Source organism: Lontra canadensis, unplaced genomic scaffold (assembly GCF_010015895.1).
Source record: "Lontra canadensis isolate GAN:19392208 unplaced genomic scaffold, GSC_riverotter_1.0 scaffold40, whole genome shotgun sequence".
NCBI classification, from domain to species: Eukaryota; Metazoa; Chordata; class Mammalia; order Carnivora; family Mustelidae; genus Lontra; species Lontra canadensis.
This window is the reverse complement of record NW_022631034.1, coordinates 741,986-768,179: the sequence shown is the minus strand read 5'-3', so window position 1 is coordinate 768,179 and position 26,194 is coordinate 741,986. Positions and strand designations below refer to the sequence as shown.

The 26,194-nt window shown below is 42.4% G+C and overlaps 1 protein-coding gene across 2 annotated transcripts in view; it reads right to left on the bottom strand.

The window, feature by feature from the left end:
• Nucleotides 1-26,194, bottom strand: part of PDE4B (phosphodiesterase 4B) — a 441,524-nt gene that overhangs the window by 105,531 nt on the left and 309,799 nt on the right. For both annotated transcript variants that reach the window (XM_032870016.1, XM_032870017.1), the window contains 3 exons: nucleotides 15,718-15,912; nucleotides 7,266-7,302; nucleotides 7,069-7,139 (listed from right to left, as the gene is read on the bottom strand). In XM_032870016.1, the coding sequence (XP_032725907.1) occupies nucleotides 7,069-7,139; nucleotides 7,266-7,302; nucleotides 15,718-15,912 (303 nt within the window). The remainder of the gene's footprint in view (nucleotides 1-7,068; nucleotides 7,140-7,265; nucleotides 7,303-15,717; nucleotides 15,913-26,194) is intronic.

Here is a 26,194-nt window from a genome sequence, read left to right as displayed (position 1 = left end):
AGGTAATCTAAAGATGGGGGCTGACTGCCAGGGGAACCAACCACCTGACTAGAGGGCTGGCATTTTCAGCCCCACCTCAGGCCTCTGGAGAGACAACAGGAGCTGGAGACTGAGTTCAGTTATCAGTGGCCAATGATTTGATCAGTCACGACTATGGAACAAAGCCTCCATAAAACCCCAAAAGGACTGGGTTTGGAGTGTCTCCAGGACAGTGAATGCCAGGAGACTGCATCTCTTCCATTTGGCTGTTACTGAATTAATTATATCTTTTTATAATAAACCAGTATTCTAGTTAGTAAAATATTTCTGAGTTCTGTGAGCCACTCTAGGAAATTAATAAAACCCAGGACGGGGCTGGGGTGGGGCGTGGGTCATGGGAACCTCTGATCTACAGTCAGGGGGTCACAAGCACTGGTAACACACTGGACTTGCACCTGGTGGCTGAAGTGGGGAGAGTCTTGCAGGACTGAGCCCTTAATCTGTGGGATCTGATGCTATCTCCAGGTGGACAGTGTCAGACCTAAGTTGAATGGTAGGGCACTCAGCTGGCAGTAAGGGGAAATTGCTTGGATGTGTAGGGAAAAAATCCACACATTGTAATTGGTGTCAGAATCGTACCTTCAAAATGAAATGCCACCTTTTGCAAAGGATGTCATCATGTTAGCTAAAATGGACCCCTCATCTAATATCCCATGGTGCTTTGTATCTTTGTGGGTTATTTCCTCCTGTTATAACTCATATATGTGCACATTACCCCCACCACTAGTCTGTGACCCCACTGATGGGGGGGGGATCCACGGCTAACTCCTTTCCATATATCCTCTGTAGGATCCACTAACCTCCCCCACAAATAGTGGGCACTCCATAGATGTTCGTGAACTGTTGGTTGAATGAACCCTTGATGTGACAATCATTTGAGGAGCCAAATACCACATGAATGTTTTATCTGGTTTCCTTTTCCTCTACAGTCTCAGTTCTACATACCACTCACTATTCCCACAAACCCAGCATGTGCTCACGCTACTGGGCCTTTGCATATGTTTTGCTTTGCTCACTCCTTTCCTCCTTTGTAAGTGGCAGACTCCTTCCCAGGTACAAGGATTCCCCTCAGCCATCACTTCTTCAACTGCGCCTTCCCCACTGTGAGTAGTCACCCTCGGTGCTACTTGTGGCTGGCTGCCTTTGCCCGGTCCTAGCACTGCTCAGACTGTCTGCAGTTCCTACAGTTCCTATTTTCTTGTCTGCTTCCTCAATTCACCTGCGAGAAATTGAAGCAAAGACTGGACCTTGTTCATTTTAGTAACCTTAGAATTGACCTTTTTATATTTGCTGTGATAGAGGTATTCAATATGTATTCATTGGATTAATAACATCTCATTAATAATTTTATTTTCCCTGTCTTCCTGAGTTCCAAAGAGGCTTTTGTGCAAGGAGACAGGGAACGAGAGGACCTTAAAATGTTTGGGAATCTCGACTTTCTTCATAGTTTGGCTACTCACAGCACCTGTTTCTTGCAAGGACTTCTTGAAAATGACACAAATTACATAAATCCCTTTGTCCCAGGAGTTAATTTGGAAAACCTAGCTCTTATTTCAAGTTGTTAATTCAGATAAGCATCTGTGTGGGTAAGCTTTGCAAAGGCAAGAACCACATTTATTTGGTTTACCACTTATTCCCAAGACCTGGTGCAAAGAAGAGGCTCTACACACCTTATATGAATGAATGACTTCTGGAAGCTGCATTATTGCTTACAGGGCATGAAGAGTGCCAATGAGAAAGTGTCATGAGTGCCAGAAGAAAATGGCATTGGTTGCTCAGTGGTCCCTAACTTATACAAGAATCATAAGAAGTTATATGCCTGGATTAAAGATGGTGATATTAAAATGAAGGATAATTTGGCCATAGCAGTTAATTTTTTACAGCCTTGAAAACTACAGTGGAGAAAGAACTGGACTATGAATAAGAAGACAGGAATCCTAATCCTGGCTCTGGCACGTTCCAACTGCATAGCCCGCGGCAACTCACTGAACCTCTCGGTTTCTTCCTCACTGGGGGAAAGCAGGCGGCAACTAACATTTACTGCTAATTTACAATGTGCCAGCTCCTGTGTGAGCACTTGTACATATATTTCCTCACTTACTCTGAGGAAATTTGGCTGGGTTCTTTCCCCTCTGAGTGCTCAAGATTTTATTATTCTCAGCTAATTTAAATCCCATGCCAAAGGACATAAAGCAATGAAAGATATACATTGAAAACAAAATTAAGTGGTTATTAATTCTTTCTCAGAGATTACATGCATGTTGATTAAATTATGCCTCGGAAGAATGTTGATACAGAGACGTTACATGATTTTCTGATAGCCACTGGTAATTTCTGTGATGTTAGAGGCACAGTTGAATGATGGGGGACACCTCTTTGCTCCCAGCTGCTCTATTCCCTGCTGATCAGACTGAAGAATGGTGGGTGTTCTCACTCGTAAGTGATTTCTCCATCAGCTGAAGCCAGTAAATGCTTTGGGGATGCTTATCTGAATTAACAGCTCTAAATGAAAGCCGTATTTTCAAAATTAACTCCTGGGACTAAAGAAATAATAGGTTTTAATTTGAAGCCAAGAAATACAGGCCCAATCAAGCACCTCTCAATGGAACATTTCATGGAAGTGCAAGGAAATCACCTCAACAGAAACTGAGATTTTCACCCTTTGGGTGGTAAAGCTCAGGCAGACAATGAGCTATTTTTGTGCAGAGCAAAGAGCCAAAAGATAAAGGAAATCTTGACTTATGAGAAGTATAGTTCTATGTGGGAGTCCTTTTCATAAAATAAACCACACTATCCAGATGTCTCAAGAAAACCATTCCAAGGACAGAATTATGGCTTAAATGTTACATTTAGGGCAAGGAGTGGCACCCCTGGAACCCATCATATACCCCAGAAAGCAACTTGTGAGCTCCACGAATCTTACGGTTTCAGTTGTTAAGACAAATGAATATGTGGGGGAAATGCTCTCAGTATGGTGGACCCACTTTTCTTGTCCTCATTTTTTCTTTCTCTCTTTGAGGATACTGACTAGGAATAGGATGGAATGCATTAAATGAACACTCAGTTTTCCAATCTGCCCCTGCTAGGCTGCTTCACTTGTAACTAAAGCCCATCATTCAGTTCTCAGCCTGAGCTAGATAGGCAAGCTCAACTCCTGGTAAACTCTAGTAGTACATGTGCCCTGACTTGAACTTGGGTTAGGTGGTGTTGGTTTCAAGAAAATACTTGGAATCAATAAGAGGATCAACTCTGTAGAAATATGGGGATGAACTGGAGAAAGATCACCAGATACAATTACCCTACTGCTGGAGATCTAGTCTGTTTGGTGAGTATGGTTTGGTGTGGACTAAAGGCAATGTAAAGGGCCATGATTTGGAGAGTGGTCCTCAGCCACAGTGTGAAAATGGACTCAGAGTCAGCTCTGTATGTGACAATTGTGGTCTTAGGATACTCTAATTCCTGAGGTTTTATGTGTTTCAAAACCCTCAAGGCTCTGGAAAGACCTGATTCTCAAGAAAGTAGCTTGAGCTGACATAGCCTATTATTCAACATGGTTAGGCTGAATGCCCCCATAGTTACAGAAAAAGAATATTCAAGTTCTTGCTAACACAAAGTAACTGAAAACATCCCCTATCCTTGCCTTGGGGCTGTGCAGTACGATGACCTTGAGTTCTGCTAGACCAAAGGAGCCTTTGAAATGTATCTTTATTAATCTTTCCTCCCTAGTTCCCACCTCCATCATCTCTTGGTCCAGGGCTTTGCTCCAAATATTTTAACATTTAAAAAAAAAATACTTATTTATTTATTTTGAGAGAAAGAGAGTGGGGGGAGAGACAGAGGCAGAGAGAGAGAAAGAGAGAGTCTCAAGCAGGCTCCACGTTCGGCGAGGAGCCTGAAGCCGGGCTCTATTCCAGGACACTGAGATCATGACCTGAGCCGAAATCAAGCGTGAGATGCTTAACTAACTGAGCCACACAAGTGCCCCATTCACTCCTAATACTTAAATTCCTGAAAACACTCTCCTAGCCTATGTCTCTGCCTTTGGGTTCTCTGATCTTCATCTATTCCATAAGTTCTTCCTAAATGACTCTGTTAAAAAAACCTTTGGAGCTTTCTTCCCATAACCAAAAAGATGTAATGGGTATAGGAAATGCAAAGATGTGAGGTAACAGAAATAGAATATATTGGTCTCTGCCCCCAATTCCTGGCACAGAGCTCCTAAAACTCTTGTAACTTCCTAAGTGATAAGAGCACTGGGAGCATCTTTTGTTCTAATGAGGCAACTCTGGGTAGGCTTCAGGGAGGGGCTGGTCACCAGAAGGACCAAGCCCAATTAAGGGCTTGGAGTTTTCAGCCCTACCTCTCATCCTCCATAGAGGGGAGAGGGGATAAAAACAAGAGTTAATAATCGATCACGTCTAAGTGATGAAGCCTCCATAAAATCCCAATAGTATGGGGTTCTGAGAGCTTCAAGGCTGGTGAACAAACATACCTATTCTAGGAGGGTGATGCCCCTCCTGTTCCACGCAGACAGAAGCTCCCGTGTTCAGGACCCTCCCAGCCTCACTCTAGGTAGCTCTTCGTCTGGCTGTGCATGTGTGTCTTTATCATGTCCTTTAGTCCACTGGTAAAGTTAAGTGTTTCTCTGAGTTCCGTGAGCCACTCTGGTAAATTAATTGAAAGTGAGGAGGAGCCTATTGGCAGCTGCGATCTGTATGCCATAGGTGAGTAGCACAGGTGATAACCTGAGGGGTGACTGACACCTGAGTGGGACGCAACCCTGTGAGATGGAGCCTTTAATCTAGGATCTGATGGCATCTCCAGGTAGATAGTGTCAGAACCAAGTTAAATTGTAGGTCACCTAGCTGGTGTCCGAGACTTGCTTGTTATTGCAAGAACAGGGGACCTCCACACATTTGGTGACCAGAGTGTCAGAAGTGAAGTGTTTTCTGTTACTCAGGGAGACTCCCAGGGAAGAAAAACACAGGAAGAACTGGGTTTCCCCCTACACAGGAAGAAAACAACCTTTTTTCCTTACAAAGTACACTGTAGTGCGAGTCAGGATATCAGGCTTCAGGTCTGATTCTGCCCTTCACCAGCAGTGGTGTGTTCCTGTGGGAGTCATTTAATCTCCCTAGGCTTTGTCTCTTCATCCACAGAGTGGGGGCAACAGCACCTGTCATATGGAGCATTTATGGTGATTCTAACCGAGATATTGGATGTGAAAACTCCAAAGTGTCACACTGTCTGGATTCAGGAAGACAGATTAACTATCAGTTACAATAGCTCACACTTATGGAGCACCTACAATGGGCTAGATGCTGCTATAAGTGCTCTACAAATATCAACTCATTTCAACCTTAGAGCAACCCATTTTATGGATTGGGAAACTGAGACGTAGAGAAGTTGTACCCAAGTCACTAACTGTCAAGTGTTTGGACTGGGTTATTAAATCAATAGGTATGGCCCCAGAGGTCCTAGTCTGTAAAGAAAAAAAGGAATCTCTCCTGAAAAAATAATTTTCCCAGTCACTGGGGGTCTTTCTCCAGCAATTATTTGTTCAAAAATGTATATGTGTGATGCATATTCATGCAGTATACACTACGCTTCAGGCATTTTGCTACATCTTGGAAATTCGAGGAGGGTAAATGTAATTCTAAAGGGGCCTCTCAAAGGACTTGAGGTCTACTGGTGGGCAGAAAGCCATAAACGGTGTGATGAGGTTGGGAGAGTGCTCTGGGGCCATGGAGGGGCACTCAGCCAGGCTCGATGGGGTCCGGGGAAGCATGCCAGTGAAGGTGATACCAGAGATGAGCTGTAAGAGACCAGTAGGATTTAGCCAGACCATCACAGGCAGGTGGGGAGAGACAGTTTAGGAAGAGAGAATAGTGTCCACAATTAGGATGGGAAATAGAACATGCACAAAAAAATCAGACCACAGTTGTTAGAATGTGATCCCATGTGGCCAGAGACCTGGGTTGATTATTCACCAGCATATGCTCTGGAACCTCCTACTTGAATGCAAGCTTTGAAAGGGCAGAAAACTTGTCTTTTTCAGTCACTATTATATTACCAGTTTCCAGTAAAAGGCAGTGCTCAACAAATATTTGTCAAAAACATACATGAATGCATGGATGAATAGTATATACTAAATAAATACTTCTTGGGTGAATCATTTAATAAATGAACAAATAGGGCGTATCACTATCAAAGAGGCTGGGCAAGTCTCTAGCTTTGTGTCTACAGCATCAGATATAAATCCAATCAACTATCCATCGCACTAACTTGTGTTGGATCATGAGGTGCCTTGGGTGCCATTCTGAGGTCATTGATTCGAGGACCTTCTGAGTCCTGTGATGACCTTTTAAAATGATGGATAATGAACTGCACAGCACTTAAACTCACAGATGGAAATGATTTTGGAAGAGAAAGTTGTGTGGGAATATCGAGTTCAAACCTTTCATTATAAAGATGAGGAGACCAAGGTTCAGCAATATTCATTGAAATGACCAAGGTTATATGGTTATTTGGGGGCAGAGAAGAAGATAACTTCACTCTTATTCACCAAATTATATGAACCTGTTTATACAGTATCAAAAAAAGGCAACTTGGATTTGAACTTTTTGCTACCTTTAATCTTGCATTTGAATCTCTGAGTTCATTAATAGCTATTCCAAAAGGATTTTAGTAGAATTTATGGCTGTTACTGCTAAGTATTCATACTTTCCAAAGTAGTAAATGTAAATGTCAACAAAAATCCTCGTCTCACTCTTCCATTTGTTGAACTCTTTACTGTCTACTAAGTGTTAAGGATGCAAAGATTCACAAGATTCAGACTAATTTCTAACGTCTTACCAGTTCTAAAATACTACAGTGCTCTATCCTATTTTTAAATTTCATCGTGTGTCCTAACCCAGTTTGCAGACCAAATTTTCATGCGATAGTTTTTGTTGTTGTTCTTTTTAATGTGGCTCAATGTTGTTGCCTTTATGGAAGGGATTCAGAACTCCACAAAAAGTCCATACTTACTTGCTGGACGCTCCGTGAAGGTTTGTCAGTACAGTAAAGTTGTTTCTCACACTTCGCAAGCTGGCAAGGACCTGGAAGGACAGGGATCCAGATGATTAGGAACAAAGGGAGATGAAGGGCAGGTTCAGAGGCCACACTTAGAAACTACGCCCAGGGCAGAGGGAGAGAGAGCAAGCCAGGGTCAGCAGAATACATACCTGGGCAAAAGGTGTTACAATCAAGTCATCGCCATGTCTGGTGAAAAGAGAGAAAAGAAACACATAAAAATGAATTTGAATTATAACCAGGAGATATAAGCTGTAATACTAAACCATATCAGTGTCAGCAACACAAATGTTCCACAAGTCCTTCTACCTGGATATAGGGTAGGACTGAACCTTAGGAATTTGGAAGAACAAAATACCAGGTTCATGGCTCCTGGGCTTACAGTGACACAGAAAAGCACTTGCAAGTAAGCGTATAACCTCAGGGTACAATCCCATTAAATAGCAGACCCGGTGTACTGTAATTCAAAGTGACTTGGTTGCCAGAGCCAGGAAATTCAAAGGGAAAGCTACTCACAAGCACACAGAGTTGGAAAAAATGGCCTAACAGTCTGGATAAAGGTTAACTTTGGATTTCCTGGCTTTTGTTGATTTGAACCACAGCCTTAATGCCATTTAAACACAGATCTCTGTCTGGGAATCCCATTACTTTTTGTTTTTAATATAACTTTTTTTTCTTAAAGTACCCAAGGAAAAGCTTTCAATGGAAGTGTACAGACTGAGCCTACTATTACCATCTCTCTCTTGCTCATTTTGTCCCAAAGATCTGATTAAGCCATACGTAGTGTTATGCAAATCTATACTTAGGAATAGTCAAAAGGATGCTTTCAGAAATGCACCCTTTCTCAGGCACATACTTCAGTAAATCTACCTAAGCCCACGTTCAGCAATCTGTCCATAAAGTCCTTAGAAGACACAGTGTCCTTAGCTGCAGTCACAAAATCAGGCCAACTTACTATCTGTGAGTCAAGACCGCTGCACAGAAGTTGGTTGACAATGAGCTTCCTTCACTGTCTGATCTTCTCTGTCCTCACTATTGCCATACATAAATGGTGCCTTATTGGTTAATAATGTGAGCACAACCAATGATTATTAGGTACCTGCCCTGTATCATTATATGGGATGCAGAGACGCAGAGCTGAACACTTCTATCCATGTGGGCCTCTTCCCTAACACAGGCTTTTACTTTGAGGTCTTATTTAATATAATACTTTGCCTTCTACCTTGGTCTTTAGCTAGAAGTCCCCCTCTAATGCACTCTAGTCAAGTTCTTGTGCATCTACATTGTACAGTGACTACAAAAAGAACACTGATGAACATTCTTTGGATGATGACCCTATGTCAGGCCCCACACTAGCACTTTGTGCATATGATCTCATTTAATTCTTGTAACAAGGCTTAAGGCAGGTACCCTTAACTATTCCCATTTTAAAGATGACATCAAGGCTTGGAGAAATTAAGCCACTACTTAACTAGCACATGATAAGTAGAAGAGCTAAGATTGTTTGAGTCCAAAAATCCGTGTTTTTAACCACTATATTACCTATTTTATGATGAACCTGCATAGTTGGCAGATTAAATTATACAGAACCCATGACCCACCTCTTCACCGCCCGCCCCCCGCAACTGCAACATTCTAGGGGAGACAGAAAAAATATTCAAAACACTGCAACAGATACAGAATGAGAAATACAAACACTTAATGGGGAAATTTAATGTGGTGTAAAGGAGAGGTAATAATTACAAATTAGAGGAAGTAGGGCAAGCTTGACTGAATGACTGGTTTTGAGATGAACCTTGAAGGGCAGGCTCTAAAAAACATGGATGGGCGATGCCACCAATGAGAGAAACGGCAAGAACAAAGGCATTGAAATGGGAAAGTACGGAGCATGCTCCCTGAGATGCTTGGTGGCTCTTTGGGCAGAGCTGAACACATTAACTGGAGATGTTTCTAGAGGATAAGATTGGAAGGTCCCCCCACTCATCTTAAGGGTGATATGGACCACGGTTGTGGAAGTGGTGCTTCCACACTCCTTAACTCACATACTTCCTTAACTCACAAGGAAGAAATGAACTAGTGAAGGTTTTGAGTGAGACAGGCAAGCAGAAAAGTGCTTTAGAAAGTAAAATGTTATGGACACCAAGAGACTGGAGAGAGGACAGAGCCAAGAAGAATGGTTAGGGGGATAAAGCAGTTATTCAGATGAGAAGAAATCGGCGAGGCACAGAAAGAAACAGGAAAAGACAATTTGAAGAAACCTTAAAGGGTCTTGCCAAGGACTCAGCATTTAATTGGCTCAGAGATCATAGAGAAATACTACTTCAGTTTAAAAAATGGGTGTGTGGGAAAATAGTGAAGTCATGAGCAAAAATAAGAAAGTAAGGAGAACATGGGGGAGGAGATGTGTCTCTTTCCCACAAGCTGAATTTTAAGATCCTCTCTCATATCCCAGTGGAGACATCAAGCAGGAAGACTGAAATATGGGAACTGGAGCTATACATTTCAGAGTTACCTACAACAGTGGGGGAAAGTTAAAGCAATGGCAGGGAGTGGCTTCTGGAGGTGGGGGAATATAGAGAAAGGGAGTCCAAGAAAGGGCCTCAGGGTTTCTGGAGAAAAACCAAAGGAGAGACAGAAGAAGGTGCTGAGAGGAGCAGTTGTGATAAATGCAGGTGTGAACTGTATGGTGAGCTGCTCCTTCCCAAGCCATTTTCTTGAGATGGACTTTACATGGTCAAACAGCTTTGCTATTTGTTCAGATTTTGCCTATGAAGTTCACATTGTTCATAAGGCATCGCGGTGAGTTGGGGATATAAGGTAATGGAATTAAGAGTTAAGAGGTCATTTAAAGCTCCTGGATTTTGGGAGTATAAATAGCCAATAGAAGCTCAAAACATAAACAAATCTGATGCATTTGTAGCAGCTGAAGCTGATGAACTGTTGCATGAATGGGGAGTTACTAAAATGGTACAAAGTATGATTAAAGGGAAGTAAACACTAAGGGGGTGCCATCTCAGCATGACTTAATCATCATGGAAATTCTAGAGTGTAGGAAAGCAGAATATTCAGAAGCAAGAGATGGACTTGTGGGTCCCCAACGTTGGTTGCCTTAAAGGATCTGAATGGCAAAAGCTCATGCTGTACATTAGGTAGTAGCTGCTAGAGGAAAGGATCTGACAATTTACAGGTAATTTATACCAAGTAGAGGAAAGAAACAAAACAAAATTCCTATCTGAGTGCAGCCAGATTATTTATGAAACTATTTTAAAAATTTTAATCATAATTTGATATATTAATGATTAGAGTAAGAGGGCATGGAAATAACAAAATTAATTGTGAAAACTGATGTCCTTCATTTCCCAGACCACTAGCGAGGACAACGCCAGATGTTCAGAACCAGGGCACGTGCGACATCTAGTGACAGAACCAGCACATTACAATAACTCATAGGTCTTCAAGTGATTGGGGGGGGGGTCTGCAGTGAACAGTGAAATGGTTTTCTGGAAAGCAAAAAGGCTACTTCCTTCAGCTCTACCCCCTGGATTCCATTAATTTGGTCTTTCCTTGTGTCATACCTACATACGAAATTTTCCTTAGACACTGGTTTTAGTCTGTCTTACAGAAAGACATACACTCCTGTAAACAAGAGTAGAGATTTTGGAGTCCAGAGAACATTGGTTTGTTCCTATTGCACAAATACTAGCTATGGGACATTAGGCAACCTCTCTCTAGGCCTCAATTTCTTTATCTGTAAACTGGGGTGTTGTAAGAATTAAATGAGTTATTATACATGTACAACTCTTACAACAATGCTTGGCACATAAAGGCATTTACTCATTTTTTATAGTTATTCTTATTAGTAGTAGGTATCGTTATTATGATAATTAAAGAATTGCATGTCTATCTTCCCCACTGGTGAGAACTTTTTGGGGAGAGTCATATCTGCCCCTTATTGCAGTCAAGAGAATGAATAGTGTACCTTATAGTTTACAAAGCATTTTCACATTCATTATTTCATGGGATAAGAGAATGTTCTTGACCCTAAAACGTGGCACAACCAGCTATTTTGTTGGTCAAGCCTGAAACCTCCCCCCACAGTCAGCCACCGGACTCTGCTTATGCTAACTTGCAAATATTTATTAATTTTTAATAATCCCACTGGATCTACTCTAATATAGTTCCCTACCCTCTATTATTTGGATTACCAAAGGAGTCTTCCACTTGGCTCTTGGGCACCAGTCTTAAGGCTTGTCCACCGTACAAGCCACTCTTCACTGTAATTAGAAACTATCTTCCAGAAACATTCACCGGATTATATATTTTCCTGCTTAAAAACCTTTAGTAGCTTCCCACTGATTTCCTTCAGCAGAAAGACCAACTCCTTTGGAGAGGCGCTTCCTGACGAGGTTCCTGCTCACTCCTCCAGCCTTGCCTCCCACCACTTCGTCATCCACTCACATTCTCTGCCTCCGATGCACTGAACTGAGTTTCCCCATAATGCTCCTGACAACTAGAAAGCAGTGAGCACACGGCCCTTCTGCCTGCACAACCCTCCGCCTGGCTAACTCTTCTAGCTTAGCTCTAACTGCTCAAAGTGGCCTACTCACTTGCCTGGCCAGAACTTCCAAAGTCCTCTGCAAACCCTTCTGTGATTGCCCTTCTTCAAAGATATCAAAACTGCCTATAGAAAAAAAAATGCCTATAGAGACTCATCTTTTAGCTCCCCTGAAGACACAGGAAATGTCTTATTTGTTAGCAAGTCCTTAAATTTAAATTTGAAAGTCTTTGTAAAAGAAAGAATGACTATGATCCTCATAACAGCTGCAAAGGTAGGTAGAACAGAGATTAGTATCATTGTTTTTATTTTTCATCTCAATTTTGAGTCTGTATTTATACTAAATATCCATACGATTTAATCACCCACACTCCCTGGATTGAAGCCTTGGTTACCCATTTATTAGGCACGTTACTTAACTTCTGTAAGCATCAATGTCTTTGTTTTTAAGACATGAAAATTATAGTACCAACTAAAGTAACATTATGGGAATTAAATGAGTTAACCGATGTAAAGTACTTTAAATAGTACCTAGCACAGAGGAAATGCACTTTTATTTTATGTGCACTTTTATTTACTGATAATTTAGACACTGTAAAAGACATTCAATGCCAATGTCATGACGTTCGTAAGTGTGATGGCTGTAGGTCTAACTCAAGTCTTAAACACCACGTTGTACTTTTTTGGTACCCCATTAATAAACTGGTCTTAAATTTAAATGAGCAGTTATTAATGCTTTTCTTCTTCATCCTTAGGTCTTATCTCCCTTGAGTGCTCTCTCTGGAGACCACTTAGTTCTCACACAAATGGTGGCTTTAAAAAGCTCTCTGCCTATACAAGGCTTTGCAAATGGGGTGACCAAATGAAGGAAATATGGCTCTTCCTTCCCCGTGGATTTGCAGATGGATTGTCAAAACTCCATCCTGTTCAGGGTGGTTCCTGCCACAGTTTTGAGTAACGTAACTGGTCTCACCAGTTTCCAGTACTTTATGTTCCCATTGGGAAATCTGTACCTCGGTGTACAAAGGCATTACGTTAGAGATGACTACAACACGGGAACAAAAAAGAAATCAGCAGAGTATTGCCACATCTAGGAAAGCATCCGAAATTTCCTCAGGGGACCCAATGATGATCTTGTTTTCATTACTAGAAAGCCTTATTTCAATCTCTCTTTTGTCATTAAAAATTAAAGCCAATTTTCTATTCACATTTTTACTCCTAATATCTTCTCACTCATTCTCCCTGCCTATGTTTCCTCTTACTCTTCTGAATGTGTTCAGATGAGAAATGTGGAAAAGCCAGTGCTGTCCCTACCACTGGGGTTTACTACAGATAGAGGAATTAGGCAAGCTTTCCTGCATAAATCCGTGATGGCACCGTGTTGAACATGAGGAGCTCCTGAGCAGGGAGCATCTCGTAGCCCCCACCCAACGGCCTTCATGTCAAGACTCTTGACCTATCATTGTCCTTCTTTTCTTTGGCTCCATAGGTAGAAGGCAGGAAAAGCAGGCTTGGGGGTTGCTGTTCTTCTACTCATTTCAATTCACTCTGAAGAGTAATAATCAGATGAAATATTTTAGACAGCATTACTTCAGTTTAGTTCAAGCTACTTGTATGAAACTGGACTTTCCAACATGGTCCCAATAAAATGAAATACCGGAAAAATCTGGATATTATTCAAACTCCTCTTCTTGTTGTATTGAGAAATATAAATTTCTAAACTGACAAATATGTAAAAGTTTTATGTAATGCTGAAACATTTGCAAAATAAAAAAATCATGCCATTTTTATTCCCTCAAAGATTTTAATAGATTCTATGATCAGTATCTTTAATAGAGTGATTTTACGTTGCCCACTGTGTTTTTTTGGGAAGGGCTGTCCTTTAATATGAAAGTGTATCCTTTCTACATTTTTTTCTTTTAATTCTAAGAAGCCTTTTTCTTAAAAAATAAAAAAAGACATGAGAAGGATACTAGATAACTTACACATACAATCCTTACTTGCCTAAATTTAAAGTTGGCAACACTACGTAGGTTCTAAGTTAGAGGGAAATTTTTGCTGGTTGGTTAAACTGAAAAGAGGATAAACGGTGACTATTAGGGACCCTACCTGCAGAGTCATTCAGAATTAGATCTCTCTTTTTAGAGCTATAGAATAAGTTGGACTGTCATCTTTAAGGTCTCTTCAGGTTCAAAATTTTTCATAACCTTTGGTTCTTAAAAAAAAATCATCAGAGTTTAATCTGAAATTCAGTTGGAACCTTCTGGAAAGCCTCAGAATGCCCCCGAGACTCATTATGCTGTTTGGCAAGAGTCCGGGGGAACTGTGAGCTGCCTTCCAAAGCCAGTCTTTGACCTGTCAGATGCTATGTGAACGGAGCTCTAATGACTGTCAGCTCATCCCACCTTCATGCTCTCCACCTACGACGTCTAAAGAGGTGCTTCTGGGCAAAAGAGGAAATTCCAGGTAGACTCAGCCAAGACCCCATGACAACCTTGGTCAGAAACATTCTTGGTTCTCCAGGATCTGCAGCAAAGTGGTTACCTCTCCTCCCACCTCAGGCACTTTGACTCTGAACTCATCTGTTTTCTACCGGCTGGTAGAGATTCTACTTCACGGTTTGAAGAACACAGGCAAATCGAATCGAAAAGGTTCACCTATGGTCCGACTCAGCTACATCAAGGGATACAGCATATGGCACAGAGTCATGGGATGGGGGCAGTTTTGTCAGTCTCTCAGAGGCTCTCTTTCATGACCTGTACAGTGGAGATAATGGTGGGACCCATCTGACAGGACTGTTGTGAAGATGAAAAGAAATAACACACATTTCAGGGCTGCTGGCCCTGGGGTAAGCACTCATTCAGTGTTTCCTTCCACTCTGTAGTAGAGTTATGTGGGTGTTCCTCTTATATTTCTTATTAACTGTAACGTCCCCGAGAGCATGCAACCTTTCTGAGAATATCTGTTTTTAACTCCTCTGCGATCTTTCCACTGTTTTGTTAGTCTTTCATCCCCAGAGTCTAGCACGCTGTGTGGCACATAGGAGAGACTCAGGAACTATTTGCCAAATGAAGGAAGAACACATGAATTTTGGCCCACCCGATGATTGAGGTATTTTAGGCCAGGGCTGCATCTGTTAGAATTTGTTGGTAGAAATGCCCTGGGGAAACTTTCTCACTGGTAGCTTTAAAATGTCCCCTGCCCCTTTCATAAGAAGGTGACCCTGTTTAGCTTCTTTTCCAACAGCACAAGGGAGCCCAGTGGAAATTTCCAGGCCGGAGACTTTAGGGAGCTACCAATATTTTTATAACATACAATGTTAAAAACAATTGTACGTCTGCCCAGAAACCTTTTAAGGCATGCATTCCAGGATCCAACTTTATTTGGTTTCAGAAATTTAATAAATGAGTAATACAACCCCATCACTGTTCTTTTAAAAATGAGAGATCTATAATTAATACCAGCAAAACAAAACCATCAGCTGTGTTTCACAGGGCATGGCGTGTGTTGTGTCTCACCAAGGAGCCGGCAACAAGTGGGCATTGAGTTAAGGTTCCAGAGAAGGGACACAGACACGTGGTTGGATGACAGCTTATTAAATGTATAATGTGTCTCACCAAGCAAAGACCCCTGAAAAAGGGGGCCTGTCCCCAGCTACTGTTTTTCTTTCTCACCATAGCCTCATGCAAACTGCACATGCTGTGGAAAATTCAAGTAGGATTTGCAAAAGGTGTTAAGGTTCTCAACCCATAAATGATTCAACAGGTCAGGAAATGAAGCTGAATGACAATTAAAAAAATGTATATTGGTAACAGATGAAAAACTGCACAGTGTGCCTGAGACTTGTATGCCCTTGGGGACCCCAGCTACATATTTCCCATGATGTCGAGCACTAATTTCTTGAAGGATCATCACTGTCCTCTCTGCTCATGTTAATTTGTCTCCTCCTGCCTTCCCACGGGTGAGAGGGGAACAGCTGTTGCTGCCGCTGGAACGGGTTAAAGATGAGGTAAGCGTGAGACGGGAGGCCACCCAGGGCTCATACTTACTGCTCACTTGGAAGTGAAGAGTTTCTTGACATCGCCTTTGGTGACAAGTCATAGTCGCTGTCTGATCTGTACAGAAACGACTCTCTGCGCTGGCTGTGCCCGGGAAAGGTGGCATGGAGCACCAACCCAGAGGAAGAGCTGGCCTGGGGGTCCAGTGGGCTCCGACCTGGGGAAGGGCCATTTTCCACATCAAAGCTTAAGAGAAAGCAAAAAAATGCTGGTCACATAACCATGGAGGAGGACGTCTGACACACATACATGGAGAACCAACGTGTGCCAGGCATCTTACATAAAACTTTCACACTCGATGCAACATTGTAACTTTCCAGACAGCTGTGAGTTATAGTCATTATTATTCACATTTTGTACCAAGGAAATGGTCCCACAGAAGTCCAGTCATTAGTGAATGGTGGAGGCAGGATTTGAACCCTGAAGCAAAGCCCCATGGCCTTTCAGGGGCAGGAGCAACTCGGACTTATTCAGAATAAGAGCCAAACTTAAAATCATTTGGTGCTAATAAGCAACTTTGGAGACAGCATCCAACACAGCTCTAGGTGTCAGACGCTGAGCTATCACTTAAATGAGTCTTGGTAGCTGGGAGGGTTCTTCCTGCCATAAATAAACATCACGATCTCATTAAAGATACAATATGCATATTTCTCAATGTTTCAGGAACAAAGTGCTATCCTGAAAACATACACTGGCTGATTAGATGCGAGGCCCAGGTTGGAGACTTGATATTCATATGCAAGTTTAACCACAGAAAATGACTTAAGTAATCTGATAATGTCAAATTACCCACCAGGTACAGAGAGCTTTATCTCTGGAGGAGGGTATAGCTACTGGCTCTAGCACAGGGGAGCCATTAGGATTTCCAGTCGGTCTGTTCACCCTAGGAAGGCACCTTCAAGCCCAGATTAGTTGAACACACTCCAATCAATGAACACAATGATGGGAGCAGTGGAGATCGCATCTCTTGTCTTCTCTCCCTATCCTGGTTTCACATTTAGGCGCTGTGTCCCTCCCATGCTCTCCATCATCCCCTGTGCATTTTCCTCATGTGCACCTTTGCTTTAAACTGCCAGGAACCCTCTTGCCTACCATTTCTCTAAACCATTCAGTGGTTTCCAGCTACAGCTCTGCAGAGAGGTCCTGAAGAAGGTATGAACTTGGGAATGTTCTCTCCTCCAAGCTAGACCACAAGAGTGGGCTTCCCTCATACTCCTCCAGCTGCCATCATTCATTTCTACACTCACGGTCTTTTCTTTCAGTAGTTTTTACAACCTGCTCTTTTGGGGGTAAATTTTCCTTATATTTTCCTAGTTTACAAATTGCTTTCTGATCTATGATTCCACTTACCCCTCATAACAACACTGTGAATTGTACAGTATGACCACACTCTACATTTGAGGAAGATTAGAGAGATTTTAGATCACTTGTTCAAGGTTACATGCGCGTCCCTTGTCGGGTGAGTACTGGAAGACCCAAGTCTTCCATCTCATTGCTCTACAACCCCAGACTTCTCTAATCACAGCATATCCGAATGGCTTGCTGGCTAGCTGAGCGCAATTTTTCCTCTGAGTTCAAAAGCAATTTGTGTTTGGTAACGTAGAGAATCAGTAAGATTATGAGCAACCTTGACCATTATCTTGAATGAAGACAGGAGAAGCAGCGGATTACCCTGAAGCTGTAGGCTTCTTTGAAACGGGAAATAAGAAATAACAGAATGTAGGGTTATAATGCTTCCCTGGAGACCATTCTGAGAAGCTGCTTTTTAGCCAACCTACAAACACCAGGTGTCTGATAAGAAGCAGCGGGTGAGACTCTCTGGTTAAAAGGACAGGGAAGAGCCACAACAATCCAATACATATTTGGACTTTCAAGGCCCCCGTGCATGGATTTTCACAGCAGGCTGATGATCTGGGATGCCGCTGCCTTTCAAAGACGGCAGGAAAGCAGGCAGGTGGGCAATCACTCGCACGCACCAGCTTGTTTCTCCGATTGCCTGGAGGTAGAGCTATGCTGTAAGCCAACTACATTGCGGCAAGTGAAAATATCACGAAAGCTGACTTGCAAACCTTCCTTGGGGGAGATCTCTACTAGTTGTTGAGCGAAATAAAGAGCTCCTTTGTGAATAAGGGCTCCTTTGTGCCACCCAGATCCTGTAGAACCGGTAGGTCCTGACGCTGGCTCTGAACTCTTCTTAAGGACAAAGAGGAAAGTTCTTAAAAGGTGAACATGGCCCTACATAAAGCTTAAGAGTGGGCATGAGCTTTGAAGTTTCATGTGCACTCAAGTTATTCATTTGGGATGGATCTGTTCAGCCTTGATGGATATTACGACACTGAAATACTTTTGTAACCCTTGGCAGCCAGCCGTTGCCCCAGGCCCTCCAGAATTTGCTGGTCTCCCCCGTGAGGCCCAAAGGGTTCGTGTCTGGAACAGCAGGGGCCTCTAGTTTTAGTCGTATGGCCTGAGTTCATTTAATTGGTCTGTGCCCATGCAGTAGCGGTCATTAAACATTATGAATGTGTGTTCCTGTGCTAAAACATTAGCAGGCACCAAGTGTGTATGCCGACCAAAGTCTCAGAACTTTTTCCACTGAGAGTTTCCACCAGGCCTCACTCTGCCCCATGTTCTTCTAGAGTCATTCCTAGTGGGCAGAAAGTTTAAATCCACAAGGCATTCCCCTTAAAGTGGATGTCTTAAAGCATTCTGTCCCCAGGGTTTGTATATAAGAAGCTTGTCCTACCGGGTAAACAGGGACTAGACCCAGACACCAAAACTCTCTCCCTGCTGTTCTCCTTTGTTTTTGTTTTTGTTTTTGTTTTGTTTTGTTTTTCTTTATTCTTTGCTGTGCCTAAACTCTAAACCCCTCAAGAGCTTGCTGGAATTCAGAAGAAGCCAGTGAAGAATTCGGGTGCAAAGAAGCCATCTCAGTGAGACAAACGGCCTTTCATATTCCCTGGGGCACTGTTTCAAAGCAACCAACACAGATGTACAACTTAGGAACAAACATGAATCACCAACCAGACACCAGCCCCAGTCACAGCAAAATTAGCGGGCAGACATCACAATACATCCCGCAGATCCAGGGTGGGAGGAGGGGCGTGGGCAAGGGGAAGACTGAGGACAGACTTAACAAGCAAAATGAATAGACCACACAAACTGAAACACAATTAGGGAGAAAATGGAATCTGAAATATCAGAAACAAACACATAAATGGAGATAATTCATTTAGGATGAATTCTGTAGGGTGAGTTTTTTGCGCCTGCCTTAATCAGGACACACATTTCACCTTTAGGCGTTTTTGTATTAAAAATTCATTATAATGGTTTTCTATATTATATAAAACACAGACAACAGGGAAAAAAATACCACTTTTATTAGTTTAGTATGTTGTTTCCTTCTGGATATTTTCCCTCTAGGCTTGGATTATGATATTTTTTGTACAAGTATTTTCACATACCGCGGTTTCCGAAATTATCATTTTCCATGCCCTGGCATTTAATGGTTCACCCGGATGCTGTACTGCACTTTCATTTTTTTTAAACTTTCATTTATTTTTTGAAATTTCTTTTCAGCGTGCTATACTTTCTTAAGCATTTTCCTTACTGTTGGCATCACACTTAGGATCTTAAAGAACACTGTAGTTGATATCTTTGAGCCTATAGTTACTGTTTTAATTAGAAGAGGTCACTCAGAAGTTTCAGATAGACCAAGAGAGGATGTCACTTTTGAGTTTCTGAATATCTCACTGTACTTTTCTGGAAGGGTTTGTCCATATCCAGCAGGTAGACAGAAACAGTACTGCCTTTTTTCTAGGTTCAGAGAAAGTCCCAGAATGGCTGTCTCCTGTCCAGGATTTCACACCCCCCACCACCCCGCCGCAACAATTCCACCTGCCTTTCCCTGCATTGGCCAAACACCCTGGGCTGAATCAGTTGCTCCTTGTATAAGACTGAATATTTCAAAAACTTTCTCCTGCTTTGTATCTAGAGTCTCGCTTCTCAAGGCAGTGGTGCTAGCAGGTGGCACGAGGGGTAAGAAGCGGTGCTCCTGGAAACATGAATGCCCTTCTCGTCAGTCTCGGCTAAGTCACTATCTTCAAACTTCTGCTCGGGGCACCTCCTCCAGGAAGTTTTCTCTGACAGTGCAGCCCGAATTTGATGTAGACAAATGTTCCTCCTCCAGGCTCCCCTCGGCTTCTTGACTGCAATACTGATCACAGCACGTGCCCCTCTCTGCTTAATTCTCTATTTGGCTTATTCCCACTGGACTCTTACATCCCAGAAAGAAGGGACCCGATATTGACTCACTTTTGCATCCCAAGCATCTGGGTCAGAGCCTTGTAAATAACAACAACAACAAAAATGTTGGCCACACCCATTAAAGAATACTGTGATTTACCGTGAAATTTTTCTCCTTTCCCTTCCTTCTTCCTGTCTGCTTACTTTCATCTCTGTTCCCACCACCATGGGTTGCTGCTGTTTCTTTCAAATGAGTCTATAGAGATATGGCAGTGACTTATTTGATCAGCCTTATAAAGTGATGGTGTAAGAACACAAGGAAAATGAAACAGAACAAAACCAAAGAAAGTAAACTAAAACACACAGCTGTGTTCTCCCTGAATGAAATTGATCTTGCATCGAAAAATCACTGCCTTAGATATCCACTTGAGACGGTGACATCTTTACACAAACCCCATCACGAGAAAAGCCCTCGTATGCCACCTTGCTAGCCCTCTTCAAATCTCCTTCTTTTTTAAATAAAAGCAAGAACCTTCTCTGTCCCGCACTTTCTCTGCTTGTGGTTTCCATTCTCTAAGAATCCATGCAAAGGCAGCTGTGGAGAGAGAGCCAGCAGATGGCAGAAGACAGCTACCGCTTCTTCCCGAGGCACCTCCCAGCCTCCCGTTGGAGCAGGTGGGGCTGCGTGCCAGTCTCAGAGGGAGAAATGTGACTGAGGCCTTATTCATAAGCCTAGGAGGAAAAGTCAGGGATAAAGAACAGAACCACAAGGTATACATGAAACCTTTTATTAAACTAAGAGAAGCTCTACTTCCAAGAATTCAAGCTAACCCAGGTGATTGCAGAATTGCCTGCAATTGTTCCCAGGGCGGCTGTTTCCTGACCCCCAAATTACCCGCATGCACCCCAATTTCTGCAACAAAAACACACGAGGCAACCTCCTAGGGATAATTCGTTTCTGAATCAGAGGAGACTTTTCTGTTTCAACTCAGCCCTTCTCGAGGTGAATCTCTGGTTTATTCTGATGGAGAGCAGCACCGTAAAAATTGTGAACTCTCCAGAAGAGGTTTGAACTCACAGGCCAGCATTGTGGCTCACCATCGTTTGGGGAGAGGGCCCTGCTGTCTCAATTTTGCTTCTCTTTCCTAAAAATTTATTCACTCGAGTATCGCCTACATCCCTCCATTTTTACAACTCAGGAAGGCTAATTCTCTTCGAAGCTCCCATTTCAAAGAGGAAAAAACAGGGTCTCCAAAATGTGACACTTCATTTGAAAAATTCTGAAATGTGATCTCCTTTAATGACACTGTGCAGTCTGGGCCCAGGGAGCTCTCCTCCACGTCCCCCGACCCTTCTTGATCCCAGAGTCTGCCACGCTGGACTGTACTCCTCTGTTTACTCATCTTTCACTCCACTAAACTTGGACCTTGAAGCAGGGAATGAGCCTAATCTATTTTGTATTCCTGGGGCCTAGATCTGAGTCTCACACCAGAAGGCTTAGACCCAGTATTTGTTAAACGAATGAGAGGCTCTCGCAGTTTACATTTCTCATCTGGCAAAAAGCTTCTTCTATTTAGATTCAAACCTCTGGCAGGTGAAGGCTTCTGAGAAGTCCCTCGGTGGAGGTGATAGGATCCTCTTCCCCCATTCTTTCCCACCTCCCCGCAGTATCCTGGGGACGGCATCCTGGGAGTTCCCGCTTCCGAGAACTTCTGTTTCTCTGTCTAGAATGGTAGTGCGTGGATGGTGGTGGTACATTTGTGAGAAAATGCCATGTTTCTTTAAAGTTCTGTGGGGAAGTATTTCCCTCAATTGGATTCAGAGACTAACATCTTCAAAGGCTTGCTTACGGTTTTGATAAAAATACTTAGGTTGGTCATCAGTTCAGTGTGCTATCTGGTCCCTGCAGACGGGGAAGCTGCACAGGGGTGACCCACCTTTATATAATTAATGGCGGCAGGCTGCTGCCAGTCCTAATTTTTAATGAAGGACTCAGCTGTGCAAAATCACAGCTAGCTTGATGTGGAGCCCATGTCCTCGAGGCGGGTAGGCAGCTCTCCTCTGGCCATAGTTACAGCCGAATATTGCAGGTCTGCCGTAAGAATTCAGTTCCAAAGTCTGCAACTTCCCTCCCAGAGACGAAGAAGGAGAACGATGATGTTGGGCTCATCTGAATTCTAGAAGCGGCTTCCCACTGTTTTCTTTTCTTCCTAGGGGCTTTGAAAATTACATTCCTGGCAATAATCCAAAATTGCTTTCCTCACAGAGAGGTTTAACCAGAGGTAGCCGAGTAATGCTAAAGAGCTCTGGGATTCTGAAGATCTGGCTTCTAGGTCCCGCTCTGTGAGGAAATAGCTGGAATGGAACAGAAGACTCCCCGTTCCCTGACTCCCACACCTTAGTCTTTCCCCCCCTGAAATAAATGAAGAAAAGAATGAGTGGAAGATCTCTGAGGCAACTCTCAGATTAGACATCTGACAGACATTTTGGAGATGGAAGAAGGACTGGTTCTCAGGTGTGGCCTGCTGTGATTTGATATTGTGAATGATCATTCATTCAACTCATTCATTAAGTGCCCACTGTAAAATAAGGCACTGTTTCAGGCCCGAGAACACGGCAATGTGAAAGACAGACAAGGTCCTAGTGGGGAGGGATGGACAATCGATCGATCAAATAAAGTAATATCAGATAGTGATAACTACTTTGAGGAAAATAAAACCTAACAGTGTGGGAGAGACAGGTATGGAGAAGAAAGTTTCTTTAGTTTGGGTGATCAGCAGACCCACTCTATAAACCCCAAAGGTGGTCTCCTGCTCTACACCAGGGCACCCCCCCGCCCCCAGCAATAATCTTTCCCAGATGGTGTACTTGGATTGAGATCTGATAGAGGTAGTGGAAAGTCTGTCCCTGGATTCTTTCTGGTTTCCATTTCTGCTCCCTTTGTAATCAAAGAATTTGGTGAGATGATACTTGTGTGTGAACTTGGTGCCATCTATTAAGCTAGCGACTTAATTTTTCTCATCCCTGCTCCCTTTCTGGGCTGAGTCAGTTACTCCACTGTCTCATACAGCTATACATGTACTGATATCTATGTATATGTACCACAGCACTTGTCCAGCATGATTGGTAGTGTCCCAGTCTGCCCCCCAAACTGCTGTGTTCCTTAAGGACACAGACTATCTTTTTTCACATTATTTTTACCTCACTGCTAATGGCCATGTCTGTCAGAGTATGGGTACTTAATAAGGGTCTGATGGATATACCAATGAAAGCAATGAATGATTTGAGACCAAGGAACTTTTACCAGCTCCCCTTGATACCCATCATAGCACAGATGTACTTCTCCAACAAGAAGGGATGTGAATGGTGTGGAGATACCAAGCTATCTTCTGCCCTCTTCTCTAACTGATCTCTAAAAGCTAGCTCCATAAAGAAGAACCTGGGGTTTGCTATCAAATATCACCACGGAGAGGGCTGGAATACCATCCATAGGGTATGGAGCCCAAGGAGAAGGCAAATGGTCCTCCTTGGTAGCAGTCATTCTCATCCCTTGGTGTTGGTGATATCAGAGACAGAAGTACCAAGAATGTTCCTCTTAATGTTCCTTTGGTTAATCTATTTCCAGGTAAAAAATGATTTTCAGAAATATGAATGTTATAAGGTAAGTATATGTTTCTTTATGTGTTCTAATTCTCAAACCTACTCTCAGACTTTGATCTACTTAAACCTCCTAAGGGTTAGGATGACTCTTAACAGTAATGGTCACTTTCTGTAGCTCATTGATTCTCAGGAAAGGTAGGGGAACCCCAGATGATAATAATTTGGGGTAGAATGTGTTTTGTGTGTAGACTTTGTAAAGCATGGGGGAGGGAGGAGTACCAAGATTGAGAACTTACTACTCTGTGGTGCTGCTGTTCTAAGCTGTACTGTGGGTATACAAATTCCCTACTAGCTCAATAGTTTCCAGCCTACATTTTCCATCTTTTCTAAAAGATTGTCATAGAAGTTATTTAAACGGTCTCTTAACAGGATATAAGTATTCCCATTTATATGTTTGTAGCCCTGCCAAAAAGAAAACTTATTAATTAAATAAAATATTCATTTAAAAATATTGTGTCAGCTTCCAGTAGCCTGAAGGCAAGCAAAATTCCCTTCAAGAGAAATGACCCTGATCTGGGAAAACCAGTTCTTACTCAACCAGTGATGGCTTTCAGGAATTGTTGCTTTCTTTTGTAAGTTTTCAGATACCATCTGGAAATCAGTTCTAGAAATTCTGCTTGATACATAATTAAAATATTAATGATTGGTGGTCACTTAACTTGTTGGTATATGCTCCAGGGATGGGGAACACTTTAATCCCATGAGATAGGAATTTCACTTTCGGATTGATTTCATTGTTTATGACTTAGGCCAGCAAACTTGAATTAATTTTAGTCTTTAGTCCAAACCTCCCCCACCTTCATCCACTTACTCAACCAGTCTCCCTCACTGTGGTAAATGGTGCTGCAGTGGCTCAGTTGAATCATCCATGATTGACCCCCTTCCTCAAATTCCCTTCCTCTTCTTCAGTTGGCCAAGAAGTTCTAATTGTCCCGCATCAAAATTATACGTTTCATTTTTGCAGCCACCGTGATTTCAGTGCATTAAAATCTAACTTGAACTAGAATAGCCACCCTATGAATCTCCCTGCTGCCACTTTCCCCCATCCTCCATACTCTTCTCCATTTAGCAGCAAGAACAGTATCTCAACATAAAAATCAAATCATGTCACAGCATTTTGAATAAAATCCAACCTTCTCACCATGGATTACAAATCTCTATATAATCCAGTCCCTGTCACCACCCCTCTAACCTCATTTATACCACACCCCCCTCTGCTCAGCCTCAGGGGCTTCCTTTCTGTTCCAGGAACTTGCCAAATCCTTTCCAACCTCAGCAGTTTGCATGTGTGTGTTTTGTTCACTAGTATATTTTATTTGCTCTGAACACTCCCTGGCTCACAGAAAGTACTAAATAAATATTTGTTAAATTAATAAATAAATGCTGGTTTCTCTGCTTGTTCTCTCCTCTACTCTTAGCATGGCTGCCTTCTTCTCATTCTTTAAGCCTTGGATTAAGTTAGCTACTTAAAAAAAAAATTCTTTTCCCAATCCATTATTTGTGGAGGACCCTTTATCTTCATAGCACCTGTTTCAATGTTTTGCTATATCTATTTGTAAGTTCATTATTTTTTAATCGTCTTCATCTCTCCTAAAACTCTAAGTGCCATGAGTCTCATCTGTTGTACTTACCAGGGCATTGACTAGTGCCTAGTACTGGGGCTGGGACATACTCTTAGTTCTGAACTAATGTCTGTTCAGTAGATTAAACTGAGTATATACGTGTATTGAACACTAACAATCACCTCAGTGATTCCTAGCAGATCTATTTTATTGCTATTTGAAAATATATATTTCTTTTTTAGAATAAGAGCTCATTTATTGAATTCCTGTCATTGGGACAGCTCCCAAACTAATCCTAAGGAAACTGAGATTTAAAATATCAGTTTGATTTAAAGACTTGCTATAGCATTTTTTGTTGATGATTACTTGGGCTCATTTCAGAAGATGAGACTAGTTTTCAGATCAAATTTCACAAGCCACTGACCTGTCAGAGAGAGCTGCAAGGAGGTATTGAGGTCTACATGGAGGTTGCATCCCCAGATCTAGGTGTGTGCAATGCCATTACCTAATATTTCAGGAACTTCATATTTTTACAAATTTTTAAAAAATACTTTATTTATTTATTTGACAGAGAGAGGTAACATGCAGGCAGAGAGGAAGGCAGAGGGCGGAGGGGGAAGCAGGCTCCCCGCTGAGCAGAAAGCCCAATGTGGGGCTCGATCCCAGGACCCCGAGATCATGACCCGAGCCAAAGGCAGAGGCCCAACCCACTGAGCCACCCTGGTACCCCAAGAACTTCGTATTTTAAAAAACAATTTATATTCTCTCGAGAATGAATAGGTTACATATCTTTTTGGTGGAGGTAGGGGGCTGGGAGGAGTGGCAGACTGGTTTGCTATAAATTCAAATAATAATCATAAAATTGTAAATCATTGCCTCAGCCTCCGATCTACTGAACACTTAATAGTGTTTACATCAGTTAACATCTGGCTTCCAAATGTTATCAGTCTTAAAGACCGCACCTGCAGACAGCCTGGCATTTGAGCTTTAAATGTGTTCTTTTG